The 13,165-nt window shown below is 44.2% G+C and overlaps 1 protein-coding gene across 1 annotated transcript in view; it reads left to right on the top strand.

The window, feature by feature from the left end:
* AR (androgen receptor) overlaps window positions 1-11,526 on the top strand; it is a 214,922-nt gene extending 203,396 nt beyond the window's left edge. Inside the window, exon 8 of the mRNA XM_033945498.1 lies at window positions 8,461-11,526. Coding sequence (XP_033801389.1) covers window positions 8,461-8,616 — 156 coding nt within the window. The 3' untranslated portion in view covers window positions 8,617-11,526. The remainder of the gene's footprint in view (window positions 1-8,460) is intronic.
* Window positions 11,527-13,165: the final 1,639 nt, after the last annotated feature.

The following is a 13,165-nucleotide window of genomic DNA, read 5'->3' as shown; positions in this document are numbered from 1 at the left end:
TGCTTATCTGAAGATTTTAGGCTGTAAACTCAGGTCTTATTTAGACACTGGTTTGTTGTTTCACATCCCCCGCAGTCATCTGTTATGTTGAGTACTGTTTTGGTGCTGTGATAGCTTCTGAATCCAGATTGGTGTGTGGAGAGGGCATTCTGATTCTTGATGAATGTAGTTAGTACTGCTTTTTCTAGGAACTTCGATGCGAAGGGGAGGTTGGAGATTGGCATTTAGCTATTCGGTGTGTCTGGGTCCATGGAAGGCTTCTTCAACAGAAGTTTGATCAATGTGGCTTTCCAGGATGATAGAACCTTCTCCTTGAGCAATGAGACATTGAGTAGGGGAAGGATTGATTTGATGAATGGGCCTTTCACTGAGTACAGGAGAGAGTGTTGGTATGGGTCATGAGTTGAGGTGGTAGGGCGCAGTGAGTCCAGTGCTTCGAGTTCTGCCAGTTGAGATTTCATTGAAGTAGCCTAGGGTTGCTGAAGGGGTTGGTCGGGCGCAGGGTTCAATGTGATCCCGCTGCAAGCTAATCTAATCTAATCTTCAGTTTATATACCGGGTCATCTCCTGAAGGAGCTTGACTCGGTTCACAAATGATTAAGATCAGAATGACATCAAATATAAGCCTAAAAAAAGAAATGCTATTGGTGCATCATTTCTAGAAAAAACACTGATAGTTAAGATTAAGGTATAAAAGTGAGTAAAAAAACTGAAGGGAGTCGTGTCACCGTTTGTTTGTTTTTATTACTATGCCCGTTCACGTATCTGTTTTGAAAACCTACATTTGTGCTGACAATGTAATAGTTGTCATACCATTTATTGACACCACACTGGAAATTTCCCTACAAATTAGGGAAGTACATTATTATTACTGGATGAGCTCTAATTTTCAAACTAAAATAATGACAATCTAAATTTCTAGTTTTGGGCAATGCTTTTAAATTTTACTTGGAGAAAACTCTCTTGATAAATAGTACCATATTTTTGTTGAAATGGCTTGAGGCCGAAGCTCCGGATTATTCCCTTTGGAGATGCCGAATGATTTCTCTCCTGAGGTGGGAGAGGAGGGATGTGAAAGATCTGTCTTCTCGCCAGGGCCGCATTTTTCAGAGTACTTGGGAACCTTTTTGGACTACCTTGACCCCTCTGGCTCGTAGCCAGATACTTAACTGTTGATTCTTGTTTTGTAACTTTCCTTTTGTTTTGTTTGGTGCATTAACTTTCTTTTCTATACCTTAGCTGCTGTGTATTTGGATGGAGGACCCGGGGGTGGGAGTGTGTATGGGGGGGGGGGTTCTTTCGGGGACATTTCAAAATCTGTTGAGCTGGTTTTGTACTTTGTTACGTTGTACTGTTGCATTCTTGTTTGCTCAATAAAATATATTTGACTATAGTACCATATTTACATTGGAAAAACAACTGAAAATTCTTGGTTATCTTTGATGAACATCTTACATTTGAGCCTCGCATCAAACCAGTGATTAACTCTTATACTGTATAGCGCTACAACCTCACAGCTCACCGCGGTGTACAAGAAAGAGAACTGCTTATACTCAGGGAAATAAAGAATTCAAGGGGAAATAAATGGAAATATAACAGTTGAAATACTAACAACTCATCTCTTTATGAAGAATTCTTAGTATCTCAATTGTTATATTTCCATTCTTTTCCCCTTGAATCCTTTATATAGAATTGTCATTTCCCTGCTTATGCAGTTCTCTTTCTTGCAAACCGCGCTGAGCTGTGAGGTTGTAGCGGTATATAAGATTACTGTTATGTTATGTCAAGGTATTCAACATAATGAGGAAATTGAGAAGGATCAGATCTAGGCCTAGATTCTCAAAAGGTCGCGTTAAAAACAGACGGGCCACTGTCGCAGCCATTATAGTAGCGATTTTAGAATAGCGAGTCATTCTCCAAAAAGCGCTCGTGCAAAGAGGGTGGTGGAGAGCAGTGAAGATTCACTAAATTGATGGGCACATGCGAAGAATAAATGCAAAAAATCCCCCACCATCCAACAAATTGAGCCGCTGAAGTCAAGCAACCTTCCACCCGACAGCCGGAGAGATGCTTAATGGCGGGAGAGAGTGGGCATCTGTCCTGCTGCCGAGGAGATGTTGGGGGAGGTGTTGCTTGGCAGCCAGAGAGAGTGGGCAACACCCACCCGGCAGCAAGAGAAATGCCCACTTTCTCCTGCTTCCAAACACACCCCCAGCATCCCCTCAGCAGTGGGAGAGATGCCCACACTCTCTCACCTTCAAGCAACCCACCCCAACATCCCCTCAGCAGCAGGAGAGATGCCCACTCTCTCCCGCCACCAAGCAGCACCCCCCCCAACATCCCCTCAGCAGCAGGAGAGATGCCCACTCTCTTCTGCCGCCACACAACCCCCCTCCCCCATATGCCTCCAACAACCCCTTCCCTCTCTACCTTACCTTAGTTAGATGACTGGCCGAAAGGATGTCTGCTTCCTCCAGCCAGCAGACTCACCTCTTCAAAATGGTGAGCCTGAGGCTCTGATTGGCACAGGTTGTTTAAGGCATCCACACCAGGGAGGGGAAGGCCCGCCATTTTAAAGAGGCAGGCCTGCTGGCCGGAGGGAGTACGCATCCATCCTGCCAGCCATCTAAGTAAAGTAAGGGGGGGAGGCACAGCAGGGTGGAGTTGAGTGGCAGCAGGAGAGAGTGGGCATATCTCCCACTGCTGAAGGTATGTTGGGGGGGTGTTGCTTGGTGGCGGGAGAGAGGGTTGCAATGGGAGGGGAGATGCAACATCAGCTTTTAACAAGCGTGCATAAGACATGCCTTTTCTCCCACAAAAACTACTATAATTCATAAGACATGAATTACATGGTCTCAAGAAGTCTGCTTTTACTACTCCCACTAAAAAAAAAGACTATTTATGAGAATCATGTCATTTTTCAAAATTTATTTTTCATTAGCCACAGTCAACATACACGCTCAAGATGCGTTGTTAACAGTGTTGGCACCCCCGGACCAGTCGCTCTTTTTTGTCACCAAAGGTTGACGCCGCTCTTGGAGAATTCCTCAGACATGTTTGTTATCGTTTCTATGTTCAAGAGCCCATTTGCATGTCAGTGTCTGAGACTGCTAGAACGCTCGCTAAAGACCGCGATAAGCCATTTTGATAATCCGCCACTAAAATGCATGCAGGCTAAACCATTTGGGAATCAGTTTAGCGACCGCGGTAAAGGCAGCCTTAAGTTTTGAAAATCTGGCCCCTGGTCTTAACTTCACTGCCTTTAGACTTGTCAGCCAGACATTATTATTATCTCATTATTGCGGTGCATTGAAGAACGTGGCAGCTCGGCTGATGTATAGATTTGAATTGTCCTCTCCACTTCTGCTGAGCCTGCATTGGCTAGCTGTTAAGGCTCGTGTCGGTTTTCAGCTGTGTACCATGGATTTCCCCCAGAGTATTTGGAAAGTCTTGCTAAACCCACTCCCGGGAATATGGCCCTATCGAAGAGGCTACCTTTACTGCTACAAAATCCAAGTCCAAAAGGAGTAGTAGATAAAACTGTATTCAATGTTTGTTTTCAAACCAATCCACCTATTTGTGGAATTCCTTACCCTTGAACATAAGGAAACGTACTCAGTATGAATCCTTTTATAATTTATCTTATTTTTTTTTTTTTTTTTTTAACAAATCACCTTTCTAGTCCAACAGGAATATTAGTCTTGACTAACGGTATTTACCTTCCTTCACCACAAAGTCTGTAGAGATCCTAATTTACATGTTCTTCAGCTCCTCTGTTCTGCGTGCGTTTATTTTTTTATTTTTTTTGGGGGGGAGACTCTTCCATATGCAAGGCTTTTGGTGCTACAGAGGCTTTCTATTTCCCTGAAACATCTCTGGCTGCGAGAAAATACAGACTCTTGGGCAGAGCTCTTTAGCTCAAAGGCACATGCTTTGCAGGATTCCTATGTGAGCAGAACTCAGTTGTGTTATCGCGGGGAGAATCCCCGCACCCCTCTCTCTCTCTCTTTGTACCCACTCTAGGTATGTCTTGCTGCTTTGATACAGACTGAGGAAATGTAGCAGAGTGAGAGGAGGAGGAACGGAAGAATATGTAAATTTGGCTCTCTACAGACATCACAGTAAAGGAGGATCAAGACTGATATTCCTGTTTACAAGAAAGAACCTAATTCTCCATAATGACGCATTGCCAATTTTTACTTGAGTGAGATTGTAGTTTCTTTATAATTGTAAATCACAGAATTGTAAAGAGAATGGGACTTGTATACCACACAACAATCCTAACCCAACTCCAACACTCTATAAACCCTTAGTACTCTCTAATTTTTCTAGTTACCAAACATTATCTAAAACCCATAATTCTCCCTTACAATTTTATCTCATCGTTTAATCTATTACTTCAAGTTGAAATGTAATTCTTGTTTTAGTTTGGATGTAGTCCGCCTTGAACCGCAAGGTAATGGCGGAATAGAAATCATTAATGTAATGTAATGTAATACCGCTTTTTCTGTGGTTTACACAATCAAAGCAGTTTATATATTTTAGACAGGTACAGTCAAACCTCGGTTTGCGAGTAACGCGATTTCCGAGTGTTTTGCAAGATGAGCAAAACACTCAAGCAAATCTTGCCTCGCAAACCGAGTGTTGACACAATTTGTGAGCCCCCTCCCCCCCCCACCCAAATCCTTACCACGACGGGGCACCGGCACGCGGCACCAACCCACAGGACGTGCCGGTGCCCAAAGAGCCTGCCACTTGCCGCTGCTTCTGCGCTTGCTCAAGGCCTTTTGGCTCCCGCCGTCTCTGAGATTCTAATGAGAATGCTGATTCGCGGGGGAGGAGGGTGGCGATGCCAGTTCACGGGGGTTGGGGTGGAAGTGCGCCAGTGGCTTTGGGGGGGGGGTCTTTTGGGGATATGGAACAAATCAAACGAGTTTCCCTTACTCTGTATGGGGAAACTCGCTTTGATATACGAGCGCTTTGGTTTACGAGCATGCTTCTGGGACGAACTATGCTCGCAAACCAAGGTTCCACTGTGCTTATTTTGCACCTGGGACAATGAAGTGTCGAATGCTGAGGCAGCTGTTCAAACCACTAGAGCAGTGTTCTTCAACCTTTTTACACCTGTGGACCGGCGGAAATAAAATAATTATTTCGTGGACCGGCAAACTACTAAGACTGAAATTTTTTTAAAAACCATCGCCGCCCCATCCCCGCGAGCTCGGTCCCACAAACCATCTGATCCCATCTGCACAAGCCTCAAATAGTTATGATTTTATATTGAACATATTTTATTAAAGTATAAAAAGAAACAATATTCTATACAATTGTCATTTTATAAATACAAATAATACAGGGCAAAGATCAACAAAAACCCTGTCTCCCCTCCCCTTCACATATATCCCCTCTACTATCAAGAAAACTGAATAAGCTAAATTATTACAGAATGCTACACAAATATCATGTAATAGAATACCACAGTCACACATGACAGGAATGGTTTTAGGGAGTAGAACTAGGGCAACTGCCCCCTGGTCAGAGAGAGCCCTAAGCCAGCTGGAAGCTAAAGAAGTAGTAGTGCCTGGGCTTTGCACTCCCCAGTTATGTCTAGCAAGATACATACTTCAAATCTGATATATTTGAATCACAAGATAAAATAAAATTATTTTTCTACCTTTTGTCGTCTCTGGTTTCTGCTTTCATTGCCTTTTCACTCTCTTCCATCCAGCGTCTGCCCTAAGAACATAAGAATTGCCACTGCTGGGTCAGACCAGTGGTCCATCATGCCCAGCAGTCTGCTCACGCGGCGGCCCTCTGGTCTAAGACCAGCACCCTAACTGAGACTAGCCCTACCAGCGCACGTTCTTGTTCAGCAGGAACTTATCTAACTTTGTCTTGAATCCTTGAAGGGTGTTTTCCCCTATAACAGCCTCTGGAAGAGCGTTCCAGCTTTCTACCACTCTCTGGGTGAAGAAGAACTTCCTTACGTTTGTACAGAATCTACCCCCTTTCAACTTTAGAGAGTGCCCTCTCGTTCTCCCTACCTTGGAGAGGGTGAATAGTGTTTTTATCTACTAAGTCTATTCCCTTCAGTATCTTGAATGTTTCGATCATGTCCCGTCTTAATCTCCTCTGTTCGAGGGAGAAGAGGCCCAGTTTCTCTAATCTTTCGCTGTACGGCAGTTCCTCCAACCCCTTAACCATCTTAGTCGCTCTTCTCTGGACCCTTTCGAGTAGTACCGTGTCCTTCTTCATGTACGGTGACCAGTGCTGGACACAGTACTCCAGATGAGGGTGTACCATGGCCCGGTACAGCGGCATGATAACCTTCTCTGTCTCTTCAGTCCAGCTTCTGCCCCTTCCATCTATCCTCCTGCCCCCCCCCCCCCCCCAATTTGGTCTGGCATCCATCATATTCCTTCTGTTCCCCTCATGGTCTGGCATCTCTGTCCTTCCCTCCCCCCTGTGTTTTTAGCATCTCTCTTCTCATTTCCTCCACTCAGATCTGATATTGTTCTCTGATCTCTCTTCCCTTTTCTTCTCTGGTCTTCCTTCTCTATTTTCTGCCTCCATCTAAATTAAATTCTTTCTTACTATTTAGTCCTGTTTCCCTCTTTTCACTGTGTCTACCCACAGCTTGTCACCCCTTTCCCTCACCCCTCCATTATCTTACTATTTTCTTCCCCCTTTATTTATCTCCTTCCATCCAGTATGTGTTCTTTCCCCACTTCCATTCAGCATCTGCTCTCCCCTCTCAACTGACATCCATCTGCCTTCTGCTCTCTCTCCCTTCTTCTCACTTCCATCATCTGTCCCCTTCTCTCTCTCATCTCCTCCATTCCATCATCTGCTCCTTCTCTCTCCCCCCCTCCAACTTCCATTATCTGCCCCCTTCCCCTCACCTTTGCGGGTCACTTTCTTTCCCCTGAGGTGGCTCATGTCAGAGGGGAAGCTTTGGCCGAGCAGAACCGCTTGCAAGGAACAGTGGAACTTACTTGATTGATATCGATGCTGGGGCCCGTTGCCGTTTGAAGAAGAAGAAAAAAAAAAAAAAAAAGTGGAAAAAAGGGACCTGCAAAGGCGAGAGGAAGGGAAACCTTCAGGACAGCTGCTCTTTGCCCTCCTTCAGTGGGCCAAGAATCCAGACCAGCAGCGGCAGCTCTGTATATTTTTAACTTCGGCACAGAGCTGCCCCTAATCAATAGTTTAGCGCGGTTTCATGAGGCAGCTTCGGGGCCTTTGCTAGGCCGGCCCACATCGCATCATCGAAGCGGGCCGGCCTAGCAAAGGCCCCGAAGCTGTCTCATGAAACCGCGCTAAACTATTGATTAGGGGCAGCTCTGTGCCGAAGTTAAAAATATACAGAGCTGCCGCTGCTGGTCTGGAGGTGCGGAGACAAGGCAGGAGGCAAACGCGGTGGAAGGCAGGAGTCCCGGCACCGCGACTGCAACAGGAAGTTGCAAGTCAGCTGACGCCGGCCTTTCGTTGCGGCGGGGACCGAATCCTTCGCGGACCGGCAAGATTTTTTTGCGGACCGGCACCGGTCCGCGGACCGGCGGTTGAAGAACTGTGCACTAGAGCACTGCTCCATTCCATATAGAACTCATACGGACCTTTGTAGGACAGAAGGACTATATTGTGAACTGCACTAAGAAATGAGCTTAGTGCGTCCTTAACCCTTTCAGGACCAAGGGACATATTTGTCCCATAACTTTAAAATCCTATAAATTTTGATTGGGATAGTCTACAGTTCTAAATTTGATATGTACGGATTCCATATGATACTGCCTTTATGTAAACAAACTGGTTCCGACATTCATTCATTAGCGTCGTTGCCAGATTGACGAGAAGATTCACTTGCCACACTGTCCATAAGCCAGAAGTGTGATTTTTTAAATAAAAATAATGATATTTCACAAAAAAAATCAATTTTTTGGCATCTGCAAGCCCTTTTTACCATAAAAATGTCGTCAAAACCACAAAAATTGGCCTACGATCCTTATGGTCCTGAAAGGGTTAAGCAGGAGTTTCCCCACACACTAAGCTCATTTCTAGCACAGCCATAAATTTGGCCTTTTTCTATTTCCAGAATATACAGCTAATGTTAGGAAGATGCATACTAGACCTGAATGTAATTTGTTTTTTCATAGGGGACATTTCTCTTTCTTGGTGTTTATTTTATAAAATACACAGGTACATGAGGAGAGTACAGCTGGTATCTGGGCGCTTATTTTTAAAGCGTATAAGCTGCTTTATTATTTTTTTATAAGCTTCTTTTTGGTCTTCTCAGAGAGAGATGTCTGTTGTAAAGCCAAGCCTTAAATAAGAAGCCTCTTAGTTGTAATAAATATCATTCATTTGAATTAGGAGGTGGGATGCTGAGGATGCTAGACTGCTGTCTTGTCTATGCACTGACCTGACTCTATATTTAATATTTTCATTTGTTTTTTGTTTTTTCAGATTGCCCGGGAGCTGCACCAATTTACCTTTGACCTTTTTGTAAAAGCCCAGATGGTCAGTGTGGACTTCCCTGAAATGATGGCAGAAATTGTCTCTGTCCAAGTCCCCAAGATTCTCTCTGGCCGCGTGAAGCCCATCTACTTCCACTCCCAGTGATCACCTGTCCTGCCTCGCTCCCCAGTGCCTTTACCTCCAGCCCCCTTGTGTCAATCAATTCTGTACTATAGTGCCTTAGGGATTTGCTCTATAGATATGCAAAAGGAACTATGTCACACTATGCTGATGTTTGGGGGACAAGGGTGAGAAAAGATTGGACTGTACATATTTACCTACTCACAGTAGCATCCGTCCATAACACATTGATCAGAAATTTCTAGAACAGGACTGACCCCATCTACATATATTTCCTCCACTTTTCTCTTAAATGCACCATTGTGAGTTGTGTGCTAGATGGACTGATTGGTTGGAGAAAAGATTAGCACATTGTACAAGGGAATCAGTCGGTGGTGGACATTTGGATTAGATGTAGGCCTTGCGATGGAACCAGGCGTTAGCTGTTGTGGAAGCCAGTGTGCTAATCGTAATCAGAAGCAGAAGTTGAAGGAACATTGACCATGATAGGCGGTTGAGAAATTTTTTTAAATAAAATAAATATCAGTGGCAGGAAATTGGCATAGAAATATTGCTTGAAAATAGGCCGAATTCCATTCCCCTCTAACTTGGGTACAATGCATTGTGGCCTGAATATTGGCAAGAAAGTTGAACTCGGAGTTGGCTCAGCATATGGACCAGGTGAGGTGCTGGTGCTAATGGGTGCCAAAATTGCAGTTTAGTTTATTTCCTGCTCTTTTTCCTCCTCCGCCTCCCTCCCCTCCCTCATCCGTGGTCCAGCATTCCCCCCTCAATCACAATCATCCCTGCCCCCTGACTCCATTGGCAGCAACAGATTTACACATGATGCTGCCTGTGCTGGGTTCAGAGCCTGCCCTATTTGACATAATTTCTTGTTTCCAGTGGGCGACAGGAAGCAGAGGGAAGGCTCCAGGCCCAGCTCAAGTAGCCTGTATGAATCGTTTGGAGAATGGGAGTAGGGGAATGCTGGACAGGAAAGTTGGTACCCTTTATCGCTGGTGGAAAGGGGGAGGGACTTGAGAAGGAGGCAGATCCTGGATCATGGGGGCAGGTGATGGGGAGGCAGCAATGCAAACGTTGATTTAATGTGTCATGGTCCCTTGAGCCAGCCTTAGTCTAACTGGTCACAATTTCCTCTATGACTTCCTTCTTGCCCACCCAGCAGTATTTGACTGTTAGAAGGATTGTGATGTTACAGGCATTAGCTTTTGTTTGAGTCCAGCCCAGAGAATTGCCCCCAAACAGTTGGGAAGATGGAGAAAATCTACAGCAGTAGCAGTGGTATTACGGAAAGCAGCATCTCAGAATCACACGTGCTGGCACCATGCAGCTTTGATAATTTGACTATTTCACAAAGACTTTGTAGCATTGCTTCTGAAAGCTGTTCTACACCTGGATGGGAATCATGTCTTGAGTTTTCAATTGGGGTTAGATCAGGGGTCTCAAAGTCCCTCCTTGAGGGCCGCAATCCAGTCGGGTTTTCAGGATTTCCCCAATGAATATGCATGAGATTTATGTGCATGCGCTGCTTTCAATGCATATTCATTGGGGAAATCCTGAAAACCCGACTGGATTGCGGCCCTCAAGGAGAGACTTTGAGATCCTGGGTTAGAGGGAGGTTGTGCTTAGAGCATGGCAGCTGGTCATTTTTCATATTAGCTGTGCATTTTATTTATTGCCATTGTTAAGATGCAGGAAAATCCTGCTTTGTAAAAAAAGATGATGGAGAGCGATGCTTGGTTTTCTGATAATCATGTTGAACCCTGGACCCTGCTTAAAAGGTTTATGTGACTTTAATTATTGTTTAAAGCAGCAGTACTGTCTACAAGTGTTAAATAATCAGCTCATCTTGAATTCAGTCCTGTATTAGTATCTTCTCCAGTTTTACATATACTTAGTGTAGCAGAATGTAACTTGTCCTAGCTAAATCCAAATAAATACATATTTGATGTATATTGCAGGAGGGGTGTGAAGAACCTGCTGTCTTATTTGTGAATCATCTTTCATCCCTTGAGCTCACTTACCAACTCATTTTGTACAGCAAGGATAGGTGTTGAGACTAAATAGGACAGCAGCACCTCTGATTTATATGGACCAATAATTATTTGTTTTGGCCTAGGAGATGGCAGTGCAAAGGAGACTTGTCACGATATCACTAACAGCTGTTTTACATACAGTGCTGCTGCTTTAAATTATAGACAGACCAGAAGTAGTGTTGAGGCTAAGCCATGTATGTCCTCTGGACCACATTAATGCAGCACATCAGGGATGAGACAGGCTGAGGCTGGAGAATCCCAACTAATTCCAAGGTAAACAGCAGCAATTTGAAAAGGCCTTGTCATGCAAGTTTGGTAAGAAATGAAAGCAGTCCTTAAGTTGCTTGCTCACGTGTGTTTCTTGGTTTCATACAAGAGAAGCTTATGGGTGCAGGGTCTACTATAGCCTTAATCTCTCTCTCCATTCCCACTAACTGAGGAAAGGCAAGCTCTTACAACCATTTTTGGCTTTTTGTATTCGATTTATTAGTTTGATATCCCACTTAGTACCAAAGTTTTAAAGCAGTGTACAATAGAAATTAATAAGGTGAAAAACCAAGCATTATACAAAGTGCAAAATAACTTGCTCTTCAAATTATAAAAAAAACAAGCATAAGACTTTGTATACTGACTAAATCAACAATCAATGCAAGCAAACCTAACAAAAGTTAGTTTCAAAAATCCAAGTTTTCAGTACTTTGTGAAAAATTGAATAATTAGTCTTAATGACTAATATTAACAGGTTGTGAGTTGCACAAAGAAAGTCCCATAGAACTGAAAGCTGTCTTTCTTGTAGAGGTCAGTTTGCCCATCTGAAAGAAAGGGAGTTGTAATAAGGCAGCACTGAGGGGGGAAAAAAAAAAAAGCACTGATGTTCTGTTTATCAATATGTTTGAAAGACATTTGGAAGTACTGTATTCAAGAAAAGAGCTTTGAAAACCAGACACAATGTTTTAAAGATAATTCTACTTGAGATTGGTAGTCAATGCAATTCTTTCACTATTGGTGTTACCTGATCTGATCTCCTTTCAGTGACCACTAGGCATCCAGTGGTGTTTTGAACCAGCTGGACTCTGACTAAGCCATTTAAGTTGGTACACAGTTGGGGACTGTGTAGTAAGGGTAGGAGGCGCCCTGCACCCCCCACCTGCTCTCTCCTCTCCATGCCCCTGCTCCTTCCCACTCCACACTCGCGCTGTCCCTTCCCACCCCACCCCCATCCCCGGTACCTCTAAATCTTCACTAGCATGAGTGGCTTCTGCAGCATGCTCCTTTCACCATCGTTGGATTTCCCTCTGATGTCACTTCCTGGCCCCGTGACCCAGAAGTGATTTACAGGGGAACCAGGCAGGAGAAGTTGCTCATTAGTGAAGATCTACAAAGGGTACGGGGAGGGGCTGGGGAGAGGTTGCGCGAGCCTGGTGGGATGGGGCAAAGAGGGTGCCCAGGGCGGTCCGCACCCTCTCTTCTTTACTATGCCACTGGTTACAGAGATTGCTGTCTGGAGTGTCATTGTGTGCCGAAAGCATGAGCAGTGCAAAACAGCTCTGGTCAGTTTTATGATTCAGATGCTCCAGAACCAGCAAATCTATACAGTAGCAAGTCATTAAAACCCCAAAGTCTGGCCCAGCTGGAGCCTCTGAAGAGGGCTCTGGTTTGGAAGCCTAGCCAGCATGAGTATTTATTCGTCTCATTGCTTTGTATTTCCTGGTGCAAGCCTGATCCTTTCCCACCAATCTGTTTCCCAGTGGGTAGCCCAAGATAATTTAGCCCCCTGTATCTGAAGACACAGCCATAGCAGAAGCCTCTGGATGGGAAAGGGTTGTTGAGAAAAGTGCTAAGAATCGCTTCATCTCAGTCAGTTGAATTTTGCTAACGTTTCACTTGAAATTCTCGATAGGTGATCTTTTCAATCTACCAGTTATATAGGTACATAGACTTTGGCATCCAGATTCCGATAATTTTTTTAACTTTCTTTATCTCATAGTTCCTTTGCATAGAGTTATAGTACTTTTGTAGTGACAAATACAACTTGTGTTGGGTAGAAGGGGGTTTGAAGGACGATCAATGAATAAATCCCCAAAATGAGGCACAAAACATACTGATGCATTCCAGAGTTCTTGTTAAGCATCGATCGTGTTCTTGTCACTTTTGGCAACAGCCAATGAGAGGGCTTGACCGAAGCATTTCATCAAAGAGTGAAGAAGCCAGGGTTATTTTGGATTAGGGCATCACAAAATTAAGAGTTCCATAAGAACCTGATACCTGTCTGTCTAAACTGTACTGCAGAGGTAGAGAAATGGCAGCAAGAGTGGAGACAAAAATATCAAAATTTCCCTATTCTACAAGTTTTTTTATTCTTCCAGGCTTGGTTTTCAAACATTTCACCCCCACCTCATATGTAGGGCTGCTCCATTTCAGTTCTGTCAGGGCCAACTAGTAAGCAGTCAATATTCAAAACTATTTTTCCATGTGACAGAGCCACCTGCCTACTTACTAAGCTTGTTGTTGCCTATCCATTGATACTCAGTAGCACT

This window comes from Geotrypetes seraphini, chromosome 5 (genome assembly GCF_902459505.1).
Source record: "Geotrypetes seraphini chromosome 5, aGeoSer1.1, whole genome shotgun sequence".
Taxonomy (NCBI): Eukaryota; Metazoa; Chordata; class Amphibia; order Gymnophiona; family Dermophiidae; genus Geotrypetes; species Geotrypetes seraphini.
The sequence above is the reverse complement of the archived record's forward strand: the minus strand, read 5'-3'. Positions and strand labels throughout refer to the sequence as shown.